The sequence below is a fragment of the Charadrius vociferus genome, unplaced genomic scaffold (assembly GCF_000708025.1).
Source record: "Charadrius vociferus isolate BGI_N301 unplaced genomic scaffold, ASM70802v2 scaffold370, whole genome shotgun sequence".
In the NCBI taxonomy this organism is placed as follows: domain Eukaryota; kingdom Metazoa; phylum Chordata; class Aves; order Charadriiformes; family Charadriidae; genus Charadrius; species Charadrius vociferus.
The window spans coordinates 551,820-566,582 of NW_009646744.1; the positions used below are offsets into that span (position 1 = coordinate 551,820).

Consider the following 14,763-nt stretch of genomic DNA (forward strand, 5'->3'; position numbering starts at 1 on the left):
TCTTTCCCTTGACACAGGAAACACACGATCTATGTTCATTAACGTCATCTCCAAAAACATGACTAACCAGAGCCCACCTATTCCAGCTCTCAGTAACCAGAGGAAAAAAAGCACATGCTCCTTTTCCATCTCCTGCATGAAACATTATGGCAACTGCATAGAATATTTCTGGTGCCGATCCTTGGCAACTAATCTCTCCTACCCAGAAGACCAGTGCGGAATGGCTCTGGATATGGTATACGCTGGTGCCGGTCAGCCGCTCACCAGTTTCTCCCTCGTGTTCAGAGAAGGGTCCGTGCCCCGAGGAGGGTCGCGGTGCGGCCGGGCAGCCCCGCACAGCACGGGCACACCGGGGCGGTGTACTGCAACCTCTTGAACAACTCCAGCGACCAGCTGGAGCGTCGGGCAGCTGCCAGGAGGGCAAACGGCGCGGGCAGCCGGGTCAGCACCGCGCACCCGCCGTGCTCCACTGCCGGCCCCAAGGTGACACCGTGCCTTGCCAAACTTCTTCCTTTTATTTCCTCCTGTGGGTCAGAGCCTCCAGCGTAGCCTGGAGAACCTCTGCACACCCTCCGTGCGAGGCTGCACCTTCCCCTAGAACCCGCCGAAACACAGCTCTGATCTAGACGGACGCGGTCCCAAAGAGCTGGTCACCCATGTGTGCCCTCACCTCCTGCCCTGCGGGTGCGCGGCCACTGCCAGGGCCAAGACACCCGTCACCCCGGGCCGGTGGCTCGGACACCGCGGGGACGGGCAGGGCCACGAGGGGGACGCGGAGCGGCACCCCCTGACCCAGGACGGAGGTGGCAAAGTGGACATCTCTGCTCTACTCCGGGGAAGAGGAGGGGGGTCGCACCTATTCATCCCTCCTATTTTACACGTCTCCCTTAGGATTTGTTTCCCTTAGGAAATAAATCAGGATCTTGAAAAGGCAGTTTTCACACCAATCCTAAAGACAGCTGGACGATCAGCAGTTTTCAGCACAGATACGAAGAGCAAAGCACGATATACCTCGGATTTACTGCCTGTGTTGCAAGTATTTCTGCTCTCTTCTTTCATGGGATTTCTAGTGGTGGGAATGGGACAGTCCTCAAACAGAGGACTGAAAGGAAACCCATGAACTGAGTCTCCAAATCATTCCCTGGGTCACGGGAAGATCAGTAATTTGCAAAACTCAGCGCTAAAATAAATGGCCAAGTGTCCTTCTCTGCAGCTTTATTTGTATTGCCGTTAACGCTGGCTCTGTAGCACCTCACCTGTACGTTACGTGAAATGAGAGACGCTGTGACAGAAGAAGAACGTCCATTTTGAGGTGAGAGGGAAGTCTCCCGCCTCTCTGCCGCCCAGCTAACAGCAGCCCTCTCTCTCGGCGCCGCCCTCCCCCGGCGGGCGAGCGGGGCCTGCCACTGACAGGCAATGCCGCGGCCGTTAGAGGGGAGCTAATTTGATGGTGTGTTACAACACCCCCCCGGTACGTCCCCCACCCTCCCACGTCGCTCTGCCCTTGTTGCGCAGCAAACCCTGCTCCGGGCTCAGCTCCGGGAAGCCCAGCGCCGCGCTCCTACGGCAGCAGGCACAGCTCTGCCCATCCTGCTTTGCCGGCACGCCGGGGACCGCCGCCTGAACGTCCCGCTGAGAAATGAGCCCACCTCCTCCCGATCCACTCCCGGCGCTGCCCCGTGTCGAGGACTCACCGTTATCAAACACGGTGCCTGCCGTGAAGGAGAGCTCCGAGTCGTGTTCTGCTTTACAGGCGTACAAAGCCCGGGCTTTCCGCAGCGGTGAGCTGCAAAAAGAAAGCATTTATTGGTATAAAAAATACTCTACTCATACACAACAGCACTGCCCTCCCCACTGTGTCGAAGAGGGTCCGTGTAAGTGGTGCATGTTGAAGAGGGGTCCAAGGACCTCAACCGCTCTGCAAGGGTCTGAGGTTATGCTGCTCGGGGGAAGAGTGAGGAAGACAACAGAGGATGCTGAAGGCTCTCAGGGATGAGCCCCCAGTTTTCACCGCACTGCAAATCCCAGTCCGAGCCCAGCTGGCACCCCCAGCACCGGAGCCCGTGCCCAGTGCCAGGCAGGGGCAGCCCCGTGCCAGGGGTGCCCGGCAGAGCTCCAGGCGTTAGACGGGAGAAGCGCATCGGGGAGCTGGAACTGGTTTGTGAGTCTCCGAGGGGCCATAACCCACTGGAGGGCCGGCGCGGAGCGAAGGCAGCAGGAGCCGGCAGCGTCCCGCTGCCCACCGGCCCCGCTCGCTGCCGAGCCCATCGCTCTCCGAGCGCAGCTGCAACCGCCGGGAGAGTTTTGCAAGGAAGAATTAGCACTTAGGGAAGGGTATTTCAACACTGAAAAACAAGTAGGTCCGTGAAGAATTTGCTGCGCTTCTTTAGAGACTGTACCTGAAGATAAAAAAGATTTAAGAACCATTAGATTTTACTGGGGAAGTGTCAGCGTGCCCACGCTGCGGGGGAGTGAATTAGAGCAGAGAGCACCAGAAATGGAGCAGATCGCCAGCAGACGCGGGGAGAAAAATGAAGGAGCTCCGGACCCCCGCAGCAAAGCGCAGGCACGCAGAGCTGTCCCCTGCACCCGGAGCCACCCTCCCCTCCTCTCCGGCTTCAGGCTCGAGCAAGGCTGGGGGAAAGCAGGGACACCGCCCGGCCACGGTGAGGGTGAGGGTGAGGGTGTGAACCTGCCCAGGCACAGGGCTGTCGGAGCAGCCGGCCGCATCCAGCGCGGCGGCAGGCTGTTCGGCTATGGTACGGCCAAGCAGAGCGATGGAAGGGCCCCCAGGAGCTGCTGGGCTCAGGAATAAGGTGACACCATCTCTCAGTTCAGCAGTTTCACCAACTTTTATCTTTCCGAGGACTTGAACTTATTCTGAATTCTCCCCGAGCGAGCCCAGGGAAGCGGCACGCTTCCACCTCGCGGTGCAAGCCGTTCACCTTCACACCGAAACCACAAACTGGGGAAGCTGTGAAAGGTTTTGGTTTTGCTGTGCCGACAGCCCCAAAGCGGAGGTCCCTCCTCTCCAAATTCCAGCTGCCCGACACGAGCAGCCACCAAACACTTAAAAACCAGGATGGGCAAACACTCCTCCTGCTCCGGAGAGGCACCACTCACACACAGTGCACGGGGAGACTGTCAGATGAAAAACAGAAGGTATTTTCGGACTTACTACCTTGAATTACTCAAGTTGTTGTTTTTCTCCCCCCAAAAATGACTTCTGTAGCCCGGACCCCCACAGCCCCAGCCTGCCCCTTGCTGCTCTCCGGGCTGCGACTGCGCCCGCCAGAGCCCCACAGGGGCTTTCCGGGACGGAACCGCCGGAGCCCCGCCATCGCTCACGTTAGGTTTCTGCCTCCGAGCGTGGCACAAGGCCAGCAAAGCACTCAGGAGCTTCACCCATCTGCCCTTGTGCCATTTCAGGGATGATGAGCCTCTCTCCCCCAGAGGCGGAGGGCTGCTCGGGCGGTATCGCGCCGTTGCCAGCCTTTGCAGACGCGTAGCAAAACAAATAAATCACCCCGCCGAGCAGGCGGCCGTCGTACAGGCGGCACTTGTGTGGCTGTAGGTGTGGGGGAAGAGCTCGGTCTGTGCCTGTAATGAACAAACAGGTTTGACACGTCTCCCTCGGAGGAGGGATGGGTGCCGCGGGCTGGGAGCCACGCTCTGCCGGGGACCACAACAGCGTCCTGCTCGGCAGCGCCAGGGGTGGGCTCCGAGGAGAGATGTCCCACCCGAGGATTCCTCCACTGACCAGAGATGGATCATCCCACAGACCAGAGGCGATGCTGCCCTGGCGTGAGCATCCCCCACGACCTGCAGCGCAGGTCCCCAGCACTGCCCAGGGTGCGCTTACGGCACGACAGCATCTCCGGTGCCGGGACCCCCCGGCAGTGCCCCGATGAGAAAAGGAAGTGGTCAGAAAATGAGGCACCGCAGCCTTTTATGCAGGCTTATTATTCCTTGCAGCACCCGGGAAGGCAGCACCCGTCTTACCTGTCGCAGAGAGGAGCAAAGCGACCCGCGGGAGCCGAACTGCCCGGGAAACCCACAGAAACCACCAGCGACATCGAGCACTGCGAGCGCAACCTGCGAGCGCCCGCTCCCGCTCGCCTGGCCACCGGGGCTGGTTGGCGCCTGCCGGGGGGCTCGAAGCGGGGTCACAAAGGGTCTCCCCGGGGGGCAGGAGACCTTTGAAAGCTCCGCTCTTGCTGAGTGCAGATAGCTGTGTTGGGGGAGCTTGAGCGGGATGCGAAGGGAGAAGGCAAGTGAAGTGGGGGAAACCGAGTAAATCAAACAGAAAATAGCAAAAGCGACAAAAAGCAAAGCGAATTCTGCAACAGACCTGATGGGGGATGAGTCGCTGGACGTAGAGGAGGTGGGCATAGGACTTGATGGCGCAGAGAACATGGGCCAGGACGGTGAGAGGGGTGACGTTGGGCTTGGATTCTGAGGGCTGCAAGACATAACCAGATACCTTATCAACGTGCAACCACAGAAACAAACAGTAACCAAGAGACAGTCAGACGACATCCGACGATAGCGAGTGCCTTGGGAATATTCAGAGCATGAGACACAGCTACGAAATGAAGTGCCAAGACCTTGGGAAATGTTTCAAGGCCAGATCTGCATTTCTCTGGACAGCAAGAGCTGGATCTTCCAATTGAGCCCGACACCCCCTGTTCAGAGGAGGGCTGTCTGGCTGCTGGCAGCTGGCAGCCCAGCCACTTACCTGCCTTGTTTTATTTCCCCCACCGCTGCCAGAAATAGTTGATGGTATTTCTGGAGGTTAATGGTGCCCGCGAACCACCTCCATCCCCCTTTTGTATGTCAGTCGTCACGGCACCCGAGTCCGGGCCCCAATCCATGGTGCCTGGCCACCACCACCCGTTTACATCTCTACCCAAACGGGGCGGGAGGTTCCCGATCTCCAGGACGGAGCCGGCCAGGGCCAGCATCTCCGTGCGATCATCCGCCTGAAGCCCACCCCAGCCGCACGGGTCAGCAGCACCAGAGGGCTGTGCTGGGACCCCGGCGCCCGCCGGCCGCCTCTCGGGCGAACGCCTCGCACCGAGGTACCCCGGGCTCCCGCCGTGCTTGCCCGTTCAGCACCACAAACATTTCATTGATCTGTTTGCCACATTTTACAATGAAGAACTCTGTTTCCCCTCATGCAAACGGCTCTTGATTCCTCACTTTTAAGCTACAGATGTCAACTGAAGTTGAATCAAACTTCCGAACTAGTAAATGCACGCAAAAGTCAAGCGAGAAGTGTTTGGTTCCTTCATAACTGTTCAATTTAGGTCATTCTCAGGTTCATCAAAAAGCAATTATTGTACTAAAATACCAATTTAAGTCTGATTCACCTTCTGCTGTTGCTATGCTTATCAACTCATCTGTATGCTCTGTCTAATTCACATTGTAAACTCCATCCCTGATAAAACACCAGAAAATCCTCTCCACGCTAAAAATGCCTCTCTAAACCCAAAAAGTTTTGTAAAAGCAATATGATTTATGTTTTTTTTTACCTGAGAGAGGGATGGTACCTCTGATCACACGGGTCTGTGATGAGGTGGGGACAGGGTGGGACCCCACAGGTAACCCCTGGGGCATCCCCATCCCCATCCCCATCCCCATCCCTGAGCTGGAGGCTCCCGAGGCAGCAGGAGGGGAGGGATACAGGAGGAGTGTGCTCCAGAGCTTGCGGGAAAACCTCAGCCTTGCAGTAGCAGCAGTTTACGGGTCCCACCAGAGCAAATGGGCGTTGGAGGGAGGGAGGGAAAGGGCTGCACCAGGACTAACAGCATGCCAGAGGCCATCTCTTCATCTCCTCTCCCTCGTCTCAGGGAACCGGCACTTCTCCGAGGGGAAGGGGTGAAGGAAAGGTGGCGTACCTGCAGAGAGGGGCACAGCCCTCCCTCAGCTCCAGGCTGTAAATACGATGTCTTCCAAATACTGATCTGGGATTATAACAAATCTTTTCTAGATATGTTTAACTCAGATTTCCTCTTGTCACTGTCAGTGATGTGCCCCCTTCGCGCTTGAGGAGAAGCCTCCTGAGGAGCATGGCTTGGACCAGCAGCCAACTTGGCAAAAAACCCCAACCTCCAAAAAAAGCAACACCCTCCCCTCCAAAACGAACAAAATGGGCAGCACCAGCGCACACACAGCAGGACAAAGCGTGGGCAGCGGCCAGGGGAGCCCGTGCTGCCCCTTAGACCTCTGATAAAAAGATGAAGTCTCTGTAAAAAGGGTAATGCGCTAACCCATAGCCATGCGATACCTGTTAGATCAGAACAGCAGAAGACAGTTGTTTCAGCCCCAGCTTCTGCTCCTTCGGCCCAGAATGGAATGTTTCATATATTAACAGAGAAGAGAATAGCACAAGCATTTTTCTTCCATTTCAAGCTGAATGTAAAACCTCACCCTCTACCATTTAAAAGAAAAAGAACCAACCTCCCGCAACATCCAAGAGGGTCTCCAGGAAATATTTATGACTAATCTTGAATTTTGTGCTTTCTTGTAATTTTCTTCCCTTCAGTTTGAGTTAGAATTTAGCAGCTTTAAACTAAAATGCCGATCTTGTCACACCAGCTTCCCTCCAGTTCGCACACCTGTGCCACCAGCCCCTGAAGCCTTCCTTGCCTGCACCTGCCTCATCGCTGGGTGCCCAGGTCTCCCACCAGCGCCAGCACTGGCCAAGTGGCCGGTGGCTTTCGCCGGCGGCTCCTGCATGTCCTTCCATGCGCCCGCAAGTGAAGCTGGAAGCCGGCGCTCTCTGGCATTCTCTGATGGTCACAACTCAAAACTGAAAGGATAGATCTGTGGATTTGGTCCAATTTCGAGGGGGAAAGTGTCCATGTCATAAATATCACCACCGCAATGGCACTTAGAGGGCACCGAAGAAGGTTAAATTGTTGGCTTGAACTCAACTGAGGTCCAGATCTGCTTAAGGCCAAACTCTTGGCTTCTTGACTCCTCGCAGAAGCTGTGTCGCTGGATTCAACACAAACTAATGATTTCCCTTTGCAATTATGGGCAATACCTTTATTACGTCAGAGGATTACATGCATATAGAAATGAGATACAGCAGCGCATCGCAACTTTCACAGGAGGGCTGTAAAACAGGGAACGTTCACAGGCAGACTATTAACAGAAATCCTAAAAATGTTCTCCTAATAATTGTCACTATTTAAAACCAATCTCTTTTGCATTTTTCTATCCTCAAAATTGTCAGTCTTTTGAAAAAGGAGCAATTACCTGTATTACTTAGTCTGTTTGACATTGGTACTTACCATCTATTAAATCTATTTCCAATTTTAAACAGAAGGAGGTGCTACAAAGACCACCAAATCAGCCCAAATTGCAGAAATTAACCCTTGAGGCACCAGTTCTTGCTGCTTCTTTTTCCTTCTAGCAGGTGTAGTTGTCTGGCCATTCGTGATGATGTCCTACCTTCCCTTAATTAAACAAGCTATATAGCACGTGAGGCAGGTAATTTTGTTCTATTTTATCGGTGCACAAGCATGCTTCTGCCCTCTAATGGAGAGAGCACGTTAGAGGCATTTGAAGACACGGAGAGCGCTCTCCTCTGGGCAGCAGGAACTAGAACATTTCCTTCACTGTTAGTATCGCAAGAGGAACCAGCATTTTGGAAGCCACAGCCCATTGGTTATAATACCTGGATGCAATGTTCTCTGGCTCTGTACTGCCAAGCTACTATAACGAGTCTCCAAGAGGGTAGATGTCTGCACGGCAAATGGAATATGAACACATGGGTTTATCCCCTGGAAGGCAGAGGACCTGCTAGGTGTGCCTTTCATCTTACCACGGCCTCTCACCATTCGAGTAGATTCCTCCATCCTGGTGATCAAAAAAAGCATCAGATGCACGTTACCTGCTCCGTGCATGGATTTTCTGCAGGCAAGGAGCGTCACCTTGGGAAGCAAACCTCCCGGCCTCCAGCCCCTGGCTCCAGCGAGGTTCCTTTCCACTGAACCGTCTATAGGGTGGGATGAATCCTAAGACAGCTTGGACACCTCTAGTCATCAGCCCATCTTCGCACTGGTTAGAAATCCAGCAGGCAGCACTATCTCATGGACCCCAAAGGCCCCACAGTGGGGTCACAGAGCAAAGGAATGGCACAGCAATGCCTTTCTCAATGGGAAGCTTGGCCCATGGTCAAGGTGGGCCTTGGAGGGGGTGATGAGCTGGTGACCGAAATGTGGCTGGGCTTCTCCCCCCGAGAGCTGCCACTGACTCCCACCAGCCCTCCCGCCTCCGCGGGCAGCGGGCTCCAGCTGCGAGGGGACATCTCGCCGGGCGGGCCAGCGATGGTGTGCCTGCACCGCAGGGCGGCCACTGCCTCCGCCACCAACCCCGCTCCTCCTCACGGCACCACCGAAGGAATATCCGACCACACGGGGCTCCAGGGCTAGAAATTCCCAACGCACTTTTTGAGATGAAATCATTTTAAAAGAATGCAGCTCTCGCTACTCGTAAAGTCGGCTCTGTCATCGCTCCACCAACTGCACAGTCTGCTACACTAATTACAGCGCGTAATGCAATCAATACGATTCTCGGAGAAGAGAGTTATTTCTGCGATCTTGCAGTAAAAAAGCCTTACAGCAAGAACCGGCACTCAGGCCGGCCTCTATCTAAGAAGATGTCAATAATTTGGAGCAAGACTTTGGTGTCTTTGGATCCTGGGTGGCAAAGAAGACACTCTTTGTGCCCACCAAAACAACTGAGAGAACTATTAACTAATGAGAGCATGCGGATTGTGAAGTATGAAGACCATCCTGTTTCAATCAGAGCGCTCATGGAAGAGATGAACGTGGTCCTACGATGACCGAACTACCCCGCGCAGCCTCGCGGTCCTGCTCTGCAGGTCTTTCCAGCTCATTTCCTCAAGAAGAGCAAATGGCCATTGCAGGACCCGGCCTGAGGTGGCCACAACGGGCACGAAGGGTTCACCTCCCTTCTGTGAAATACAGGCATTTCTTTTCAAAACTACTGCTTGAGTATCACCTTTCTGAGCTTATGTGACTGCAAGACCCGAGTCCCGTCTCGCTGGAGAAGTCAGTGCACGCGAGCAAACAGGCTGTCCTGAGGGCTCTGCATTTTGGAAAACAGTTTTCTTGTAGGATCCAATTGCCTTTCTGTTTCTCATGGAAAGAGCAGAGGTGGTGAGAGGCTGTGGGGAGATGTTGGCTGCTGCCTGCTTTCAGTTCTGCCTGCAGGAAGCAAAAGTCAGCTGGACCTTTTTTTTTCCATCTTCTTACTCTGGAGGACTTTGCGAGGGGCTCTTCCTGTTGGGTGCACAGTGGGAAACAAAACAGAAAAAAAATTGCTATGAACAAAAAATACCAGAAGCAGGAAACAAAGAAGTGGCTAAAATTAGAGTCTTCAGGGGCAGGTACGGCCTTTTCCCCAAGAGAAGTGGCAGAGGGAACTCCACGAGTCCGTAGCCCCACACGTCCCGAGGCTTTCGCCTTTCCTGCCCGTCGGTGCCCCTCGAGAGCAGCGGCGGTGACCTGCGGCCCAGCGAGGAGGTTCCGCTGCCCCGAACGGGCAGGCTGCGGGAGGACGTCGTGTCGCAGCCACCGGCCCACCGGCTGCGGGGGCACCTGCGCCTTCAGCTCCCGTCCACCCCTTCGGCAATCCCACTCTTCCAGCAAACACATGGACTTAGAAATGCATTTAGAAGCTAAACCCTCCCCCCTGCCTCCCGTGCCTGCTGCACACCCTGCCTTTCCCAGTCCGATGTGGAGTTTGCTGCCTGAATGTGTGAAAAAAGCAGCAATTCTGGTTTCCAGACTCTTTTCCAGTAGCTGCAGCTAAAAAAATCTCTTTTCTAGTCCCTTCCCATAACTCCTGCCTTTCAACTCCTCTTCCTCTGCAATCTGCCTTCCCAGACTGCCCCTGGCGCTTTTCTTTACTCAAGTCCTCAAGGCATTTGCAGGTCTGGAGAGTTATTCTCAGCAGGGTTTCCAGACAGCTTCTGCCGCTTTGTTCTTCTGGCTGAGAGGACACCAGTTCCACTTCAAAAATGTTTACAACTTGTTTGTTTTTGTGGAACTCGGGGCTATTTCAACATCTAAGAGCCGTGAATGGGCATAGCCTACCAATGAGTTAAAGCCCTTTCATGAAATCACCTCAAGAATGAATAACAATATTCCCATTCTGACATTATCGATACCTGACTGCATTAAAATACATCAAAAGCCACCCAACCCTTTATCTCCTGATCCGTTCCTGTAAAACGAAGCTACAGAACATAAGGTTCTTCTCAAAGCTAACCAGAAAAAAAGTATTATAGCATCATTTAATGCCAGGGCACTTAAACTCTGCTAAGACAAGGCCAAGATTGCAGCTCACCAGCGGACATGGCTCTGTTGGCTCAATGAAATGGGAGGCAGCCTTGGGTTGAGAAGCTCATGAAGTTCATGCCATGCTGCACGTCCTAGCAAAGCTCAGAGCGCAGACGGATGGGTCTAGAAAGCAAGTCCCCAGGCTCTGCCTGCACTGCAGGTTAGTGATGGCACCACACGCGACCCCATAGGTGACGTTAGCTCACAGGGCTTCAGACTGGCAGGATTCTTCCTCTGTTTGGTACTTTAAATGCAAGAAAAATGATGCTAAAACTCTCTCCAGTGTTATTCTCTCAGGAGTTATCTTGCTGTATCATCTTTCAGGTGGAAAATAATGATCTTGGGAAAATAAGCGGCCAAAATGCACTGTGGGCAACATCACTTGACCAAACAGGTCCAAAAAAGTTCAACTTCCTCAGCATGGACTTCCCAAGATCTCTGTTTGTTAGTTCCTCTGTCTCCATGAGCACAGATTACAGGATCTTCATTTGGATAATACGGCCATGTCCCTCTTTGTAATCCTGAAGACACCCAGCACACTGGTTTGTCCTGTCACTTTGCTGCTTGGCTTATTTCCCGTATGTAGAAATATTTCCCTGCTTTAGTAATTTCATAAACCATCTAAAAGCTTTTCCACTTGAATAAAAGAGAGAACGGGAAGAGTTCTGACTTTGGGAAGGAGAGCTGGAGTTTCTGGTGTCCCACTTAACAGACATTTCCATTTCCAAATACAGATAGATGATGCTTGATGTTTCAAAGGGATGGAATGACATTGCTGCTTTGGTATAGGCTTCTGGCATGAAGCTTAGAGACTGATGTTAGTGCTGGAGAAAGGCTGAGTGAATAAGCACAGAATCAGAAATGGATGGATTTTCAGCATGAGTAAGCGTTGGAGGCACTGCGGAAAGGAAGATGGCTGGACTGGCGTGTAGGTGTCCTCCCCGCGGGGTGGGATCCGGGCGGTGGGAGCATCGTGCCGTCTTAAGGCGGAACAGCATTTCATTAGCAGTTGCACAACTCATTTACGACAGACAATTTGCAGCATCGCTAGCGAGTTACCAACCCACCGGTCACCCCTCTTACAGCAACGTCGTACCAGCACTGGAAATGGGACAGGCAGGAAAATTGGGGCAGGTCAGCGGAACAGAGGCACCCACGGGTCCACGCGCCTCTGGGTCCTGCACGGGACGCAGCCTGGCCATGACGTGTTCCACCTCGCTCCGCCGCCTGCTCAGCAGCTGTATTTTCTGCTCCATTAATAACCCCCTCCCCGCTTCCTCGCTGCTCAAAAGGCTCTCAGCAGACTAAAAATCAAGCTGGCAGATCTTATGTTGAAGCAAGTGCTTTCAAACCGTATTAAATCTCTTAATTATTAATAGAAAAGTTGTAATGTGCCAGTAGGAAGCCAAACAACAGTTTAGGAGGGAAGTGTTGGTAAATCAGGAGCCAGCATCTTAGTCACATCTTTTCCACCGCGCCGCTGCTTCTAATACATGAGGTAATTCTGCAAGTCTGGATGCATTAGTCACCAACAAATTGTATTCACAATTAAGGAGAACTCAACAGTCCTCCAGAAACCTCTCGTTTTTCTCTGGCATTCAATCCGCTGCCATCTTACATCCCCCAGCAAAGAAAACTCTCCCATCTGCCACCCCAGCAACCGTATGGGATTCTTGGAAAACGAAGGCAATTAAAGTCCCTGTGGGATCACAGCCCCCAGATCAGCTGGGGGGTGTTTGGTAGGATCAAATATTTGAGGTAAACACATCCTGCGCAGAGGGCGGCCCTGCCTTGCTGCTGAGCAGCGTTTGCCAACCATAAGCAGCTCAAAACTGCCTTATGGGCAGCGGGAGCTGCAGGAACGCGGACCAACGCGTCACGGGGCTGTCCGTGCCGCCAGCCACCCTCACCCTGCACCGCGGGGAGGGTCTCCCGAGGCGCCTGGAGGACCCGCACCGCAGCACCAGCCCCGCATCACCCCATCGCCCCGGCCCCCAGGACCCGCAGCAGCCCGGCTTTGGGCGAGGGGAATCAGTCTTTATTTCCCCAAAACAGAACTCCCTTTTGCTGGCAGAGACGTTCTGCTGCAGGGAGCCAACAAGGGGACGACCGGTTTGCCCGCAGCTGCAGAAGGACATGCCTGGAGCTGGCGGTTTTGTCCCCGACACGCTCAGGCTCTAACATGAGCCCCCCCAAAAAGCAACGTTCTGGGAAGAGCCAAGGAGGTCCGGCATTGCGGGACGGGCAGCAGCAACCCACCCCGCGAGCTGGTACTGGCAGAAGGACGACAAGTTTCTTTCACTTTTTAAGTAATTTCTGGAAATGGTCAGAAAAGCTACTCCACAGCGTAAAAAATTCATTCCTGGCTAAGTAATCTTCCTCGCATAATTTGATAGAAGGCCATTTCCAGACACAAATCCTAACAAAAAACAAAGAGTGTTTATTTAAGCCTTCATCAGCCCCACAAGCTAAACCTCCTATTTTTCTACTGTACAAATATTCTTCCCGCAGTGTCAAGAACTAACACCTGCCCACATAAGTCATACACATTGGGAAAAACAATGAGGATTATTTTGGCCTGTAAAAGTGATTTGAGAATAATGGGTGAGTAAAGTCACTGCATAATAATTTTATGCATTTACTTGATTTGCCTGGTTTCCTTTTGTATATTTGTTCTTGTATGGCTTTGTTTTGCAAGTATGCTGCAAACATCAGTTATAGGGAGCTGATCGGAACATTTCGCTCCAAAATCCAAACACTACAATACCGAAATGATCCAATTCGATCATATTTATCAAAAGAAGCTCCGTTTTTGTCCCGTTCTTTCTTTTTTCATCTTTTTTTCACTTGAAAAACCCAAACTTTGTAATAACATTTTTGCCTCGTCGGCTCTCATCAGCTAAATCCTCCTCCTCCATTGCACACCCCCTCCCAGTGCAGCCCAGCTGGGAGGTGTGAGCACGACAACCCTCCCAGTTTACTGGCCCAGCCTCAATTCCTCTGCCTGCAATCAAGATGCAAACGGAGCCTTTTCTCCCTTCCCATTAATCAAATACAGTGAAGATTAATACATTCAATTCACCTTTTTTTTTTTTTGTTGGTTGGTTATTTTTTCACTTCTGTTTGTGACATTAAGGTGGTCTCCCCAGTCTCCCCGCAGGCTGCACCCTCTGCCGAGCCGAGTCCCCGAGGTGCTCGGGGAGGACCGCGGGAGGTCTCTGACCCGACCTCCTGCCCGAGCCAGGGTGGCTGAGGCTGGAGCAGGGTGACCCACCAGCGCTGGGAAACCTCCCAGGACGGAGACCGCAGGCACTCGTACCACCGTCGTGTTACACTACGACACCGGGAAGAGCCTGGCTCTTGGAAGAGACGCGAAAAACACTTTTTATCATGTGAAACACAACTAAAGCCACAGAAAGAACATAATTCTAAGTCCCATATTGGGCTGCTCAACTTAAAAGCTACACGGCCGGAGATGATCAGTTGGTGCCATGATTTGAAGAAGCAGCGTGGGCTGGAGCAGCCTCAGCTCCCCTGTGGTCCTCAACGCACAGCTCAGCCTCAGCCTCGGCTGTCTCATCTAGAGACCGCTTTGCCTTCAAGCTCAGGTGACTGTGCCTCACAAACCCTTCCTGACCGCGGCTCCGCTCCTCCAGGCGCCAGCAGAGCAGCCGGGGAGGCAGGGCGAAGACCCACGCACGCGGAAGGCAGACCGCTGCTGACCCCTTCCTGCATCCACCACCACCGCCGCGATGCCACGCAGCACCCGCAGAAGGACAGGCGTGCCGGCTCTGCCTAAAGAGGGGACAGATTTTTCCCGCTCCTCGGAGTTCCCCGGCAGGTCTCCAGGAGCGAGGTGGGGGTGTTTGTTCAACACCAGCAGCTCTGTCCCACGCCTGTGGCCACCTCTCCTCTCCCCACTGCCACCCCTTTGCCCTGGCATGGGCACGAGCCAGAGGGGTTTCTCATAGAATCACGGAACGGTTTAGGTCGGAAGAGACCTTAAAGACCACCCAGTGCCACCCCCTGCCCAGCGCAGGGACACCTCCCACCAGCCCAGGTTGCTCCAAGCCCCAAAGCAGCAGACGCGGCTGCTTGCCTTTGTGTTTTTCCAAGTGCCAGTGCAGACAACAAAAAACAACAAAAAAACAACAAAAGATGAAATCCTGCCCCTTCCTCCCATGATTTCCTTTTCCACTGTCCTGGTAAAGCCAGCCTGGACACCTTCACTGCAGGACTTTGGGTCTTTTTCATCTGGAGAAGAGAAGACTGAGGGGGGATCTTATCAACGCTTATAAATCCCCAAAGGGAGGGTGCCGGGAGGATGGGAACAGTCTTTTTCAGCGGTGCCCAGTGACAGGACAAGAGGGAACGGGCACAAACG

General features: G+C 53.4%; 1 protein-coding gene across 1 annotated transcript in view; it reads right to left on the minus strand.

Annotated features, from left to right (window-relative positions):
• ARHGAP26 (Rho GTPase activating protein 26) overlaps positions 1-14,763 on the minus strand; it is a 137,113-nt gene that overhangs the window by 2,816 nt on the left and 119,534 nt on the right. Inside the window, exons 21-22 of the mRNA XM_009890595.1 lie at positions 4,352-4,462; positions 1,695-1,786 (exon numbers count right to left, since the gene is read on the minus strand). Coding sequence (XP_009888897.1) covers positions 1,695-1,786; positions 4,352-4,462 — 203 coding nt within the window. The remainder of the gene's footprint in view (positions 1-1,694; positions 1,787-4,351; positions 4,463-14,763) is intronic.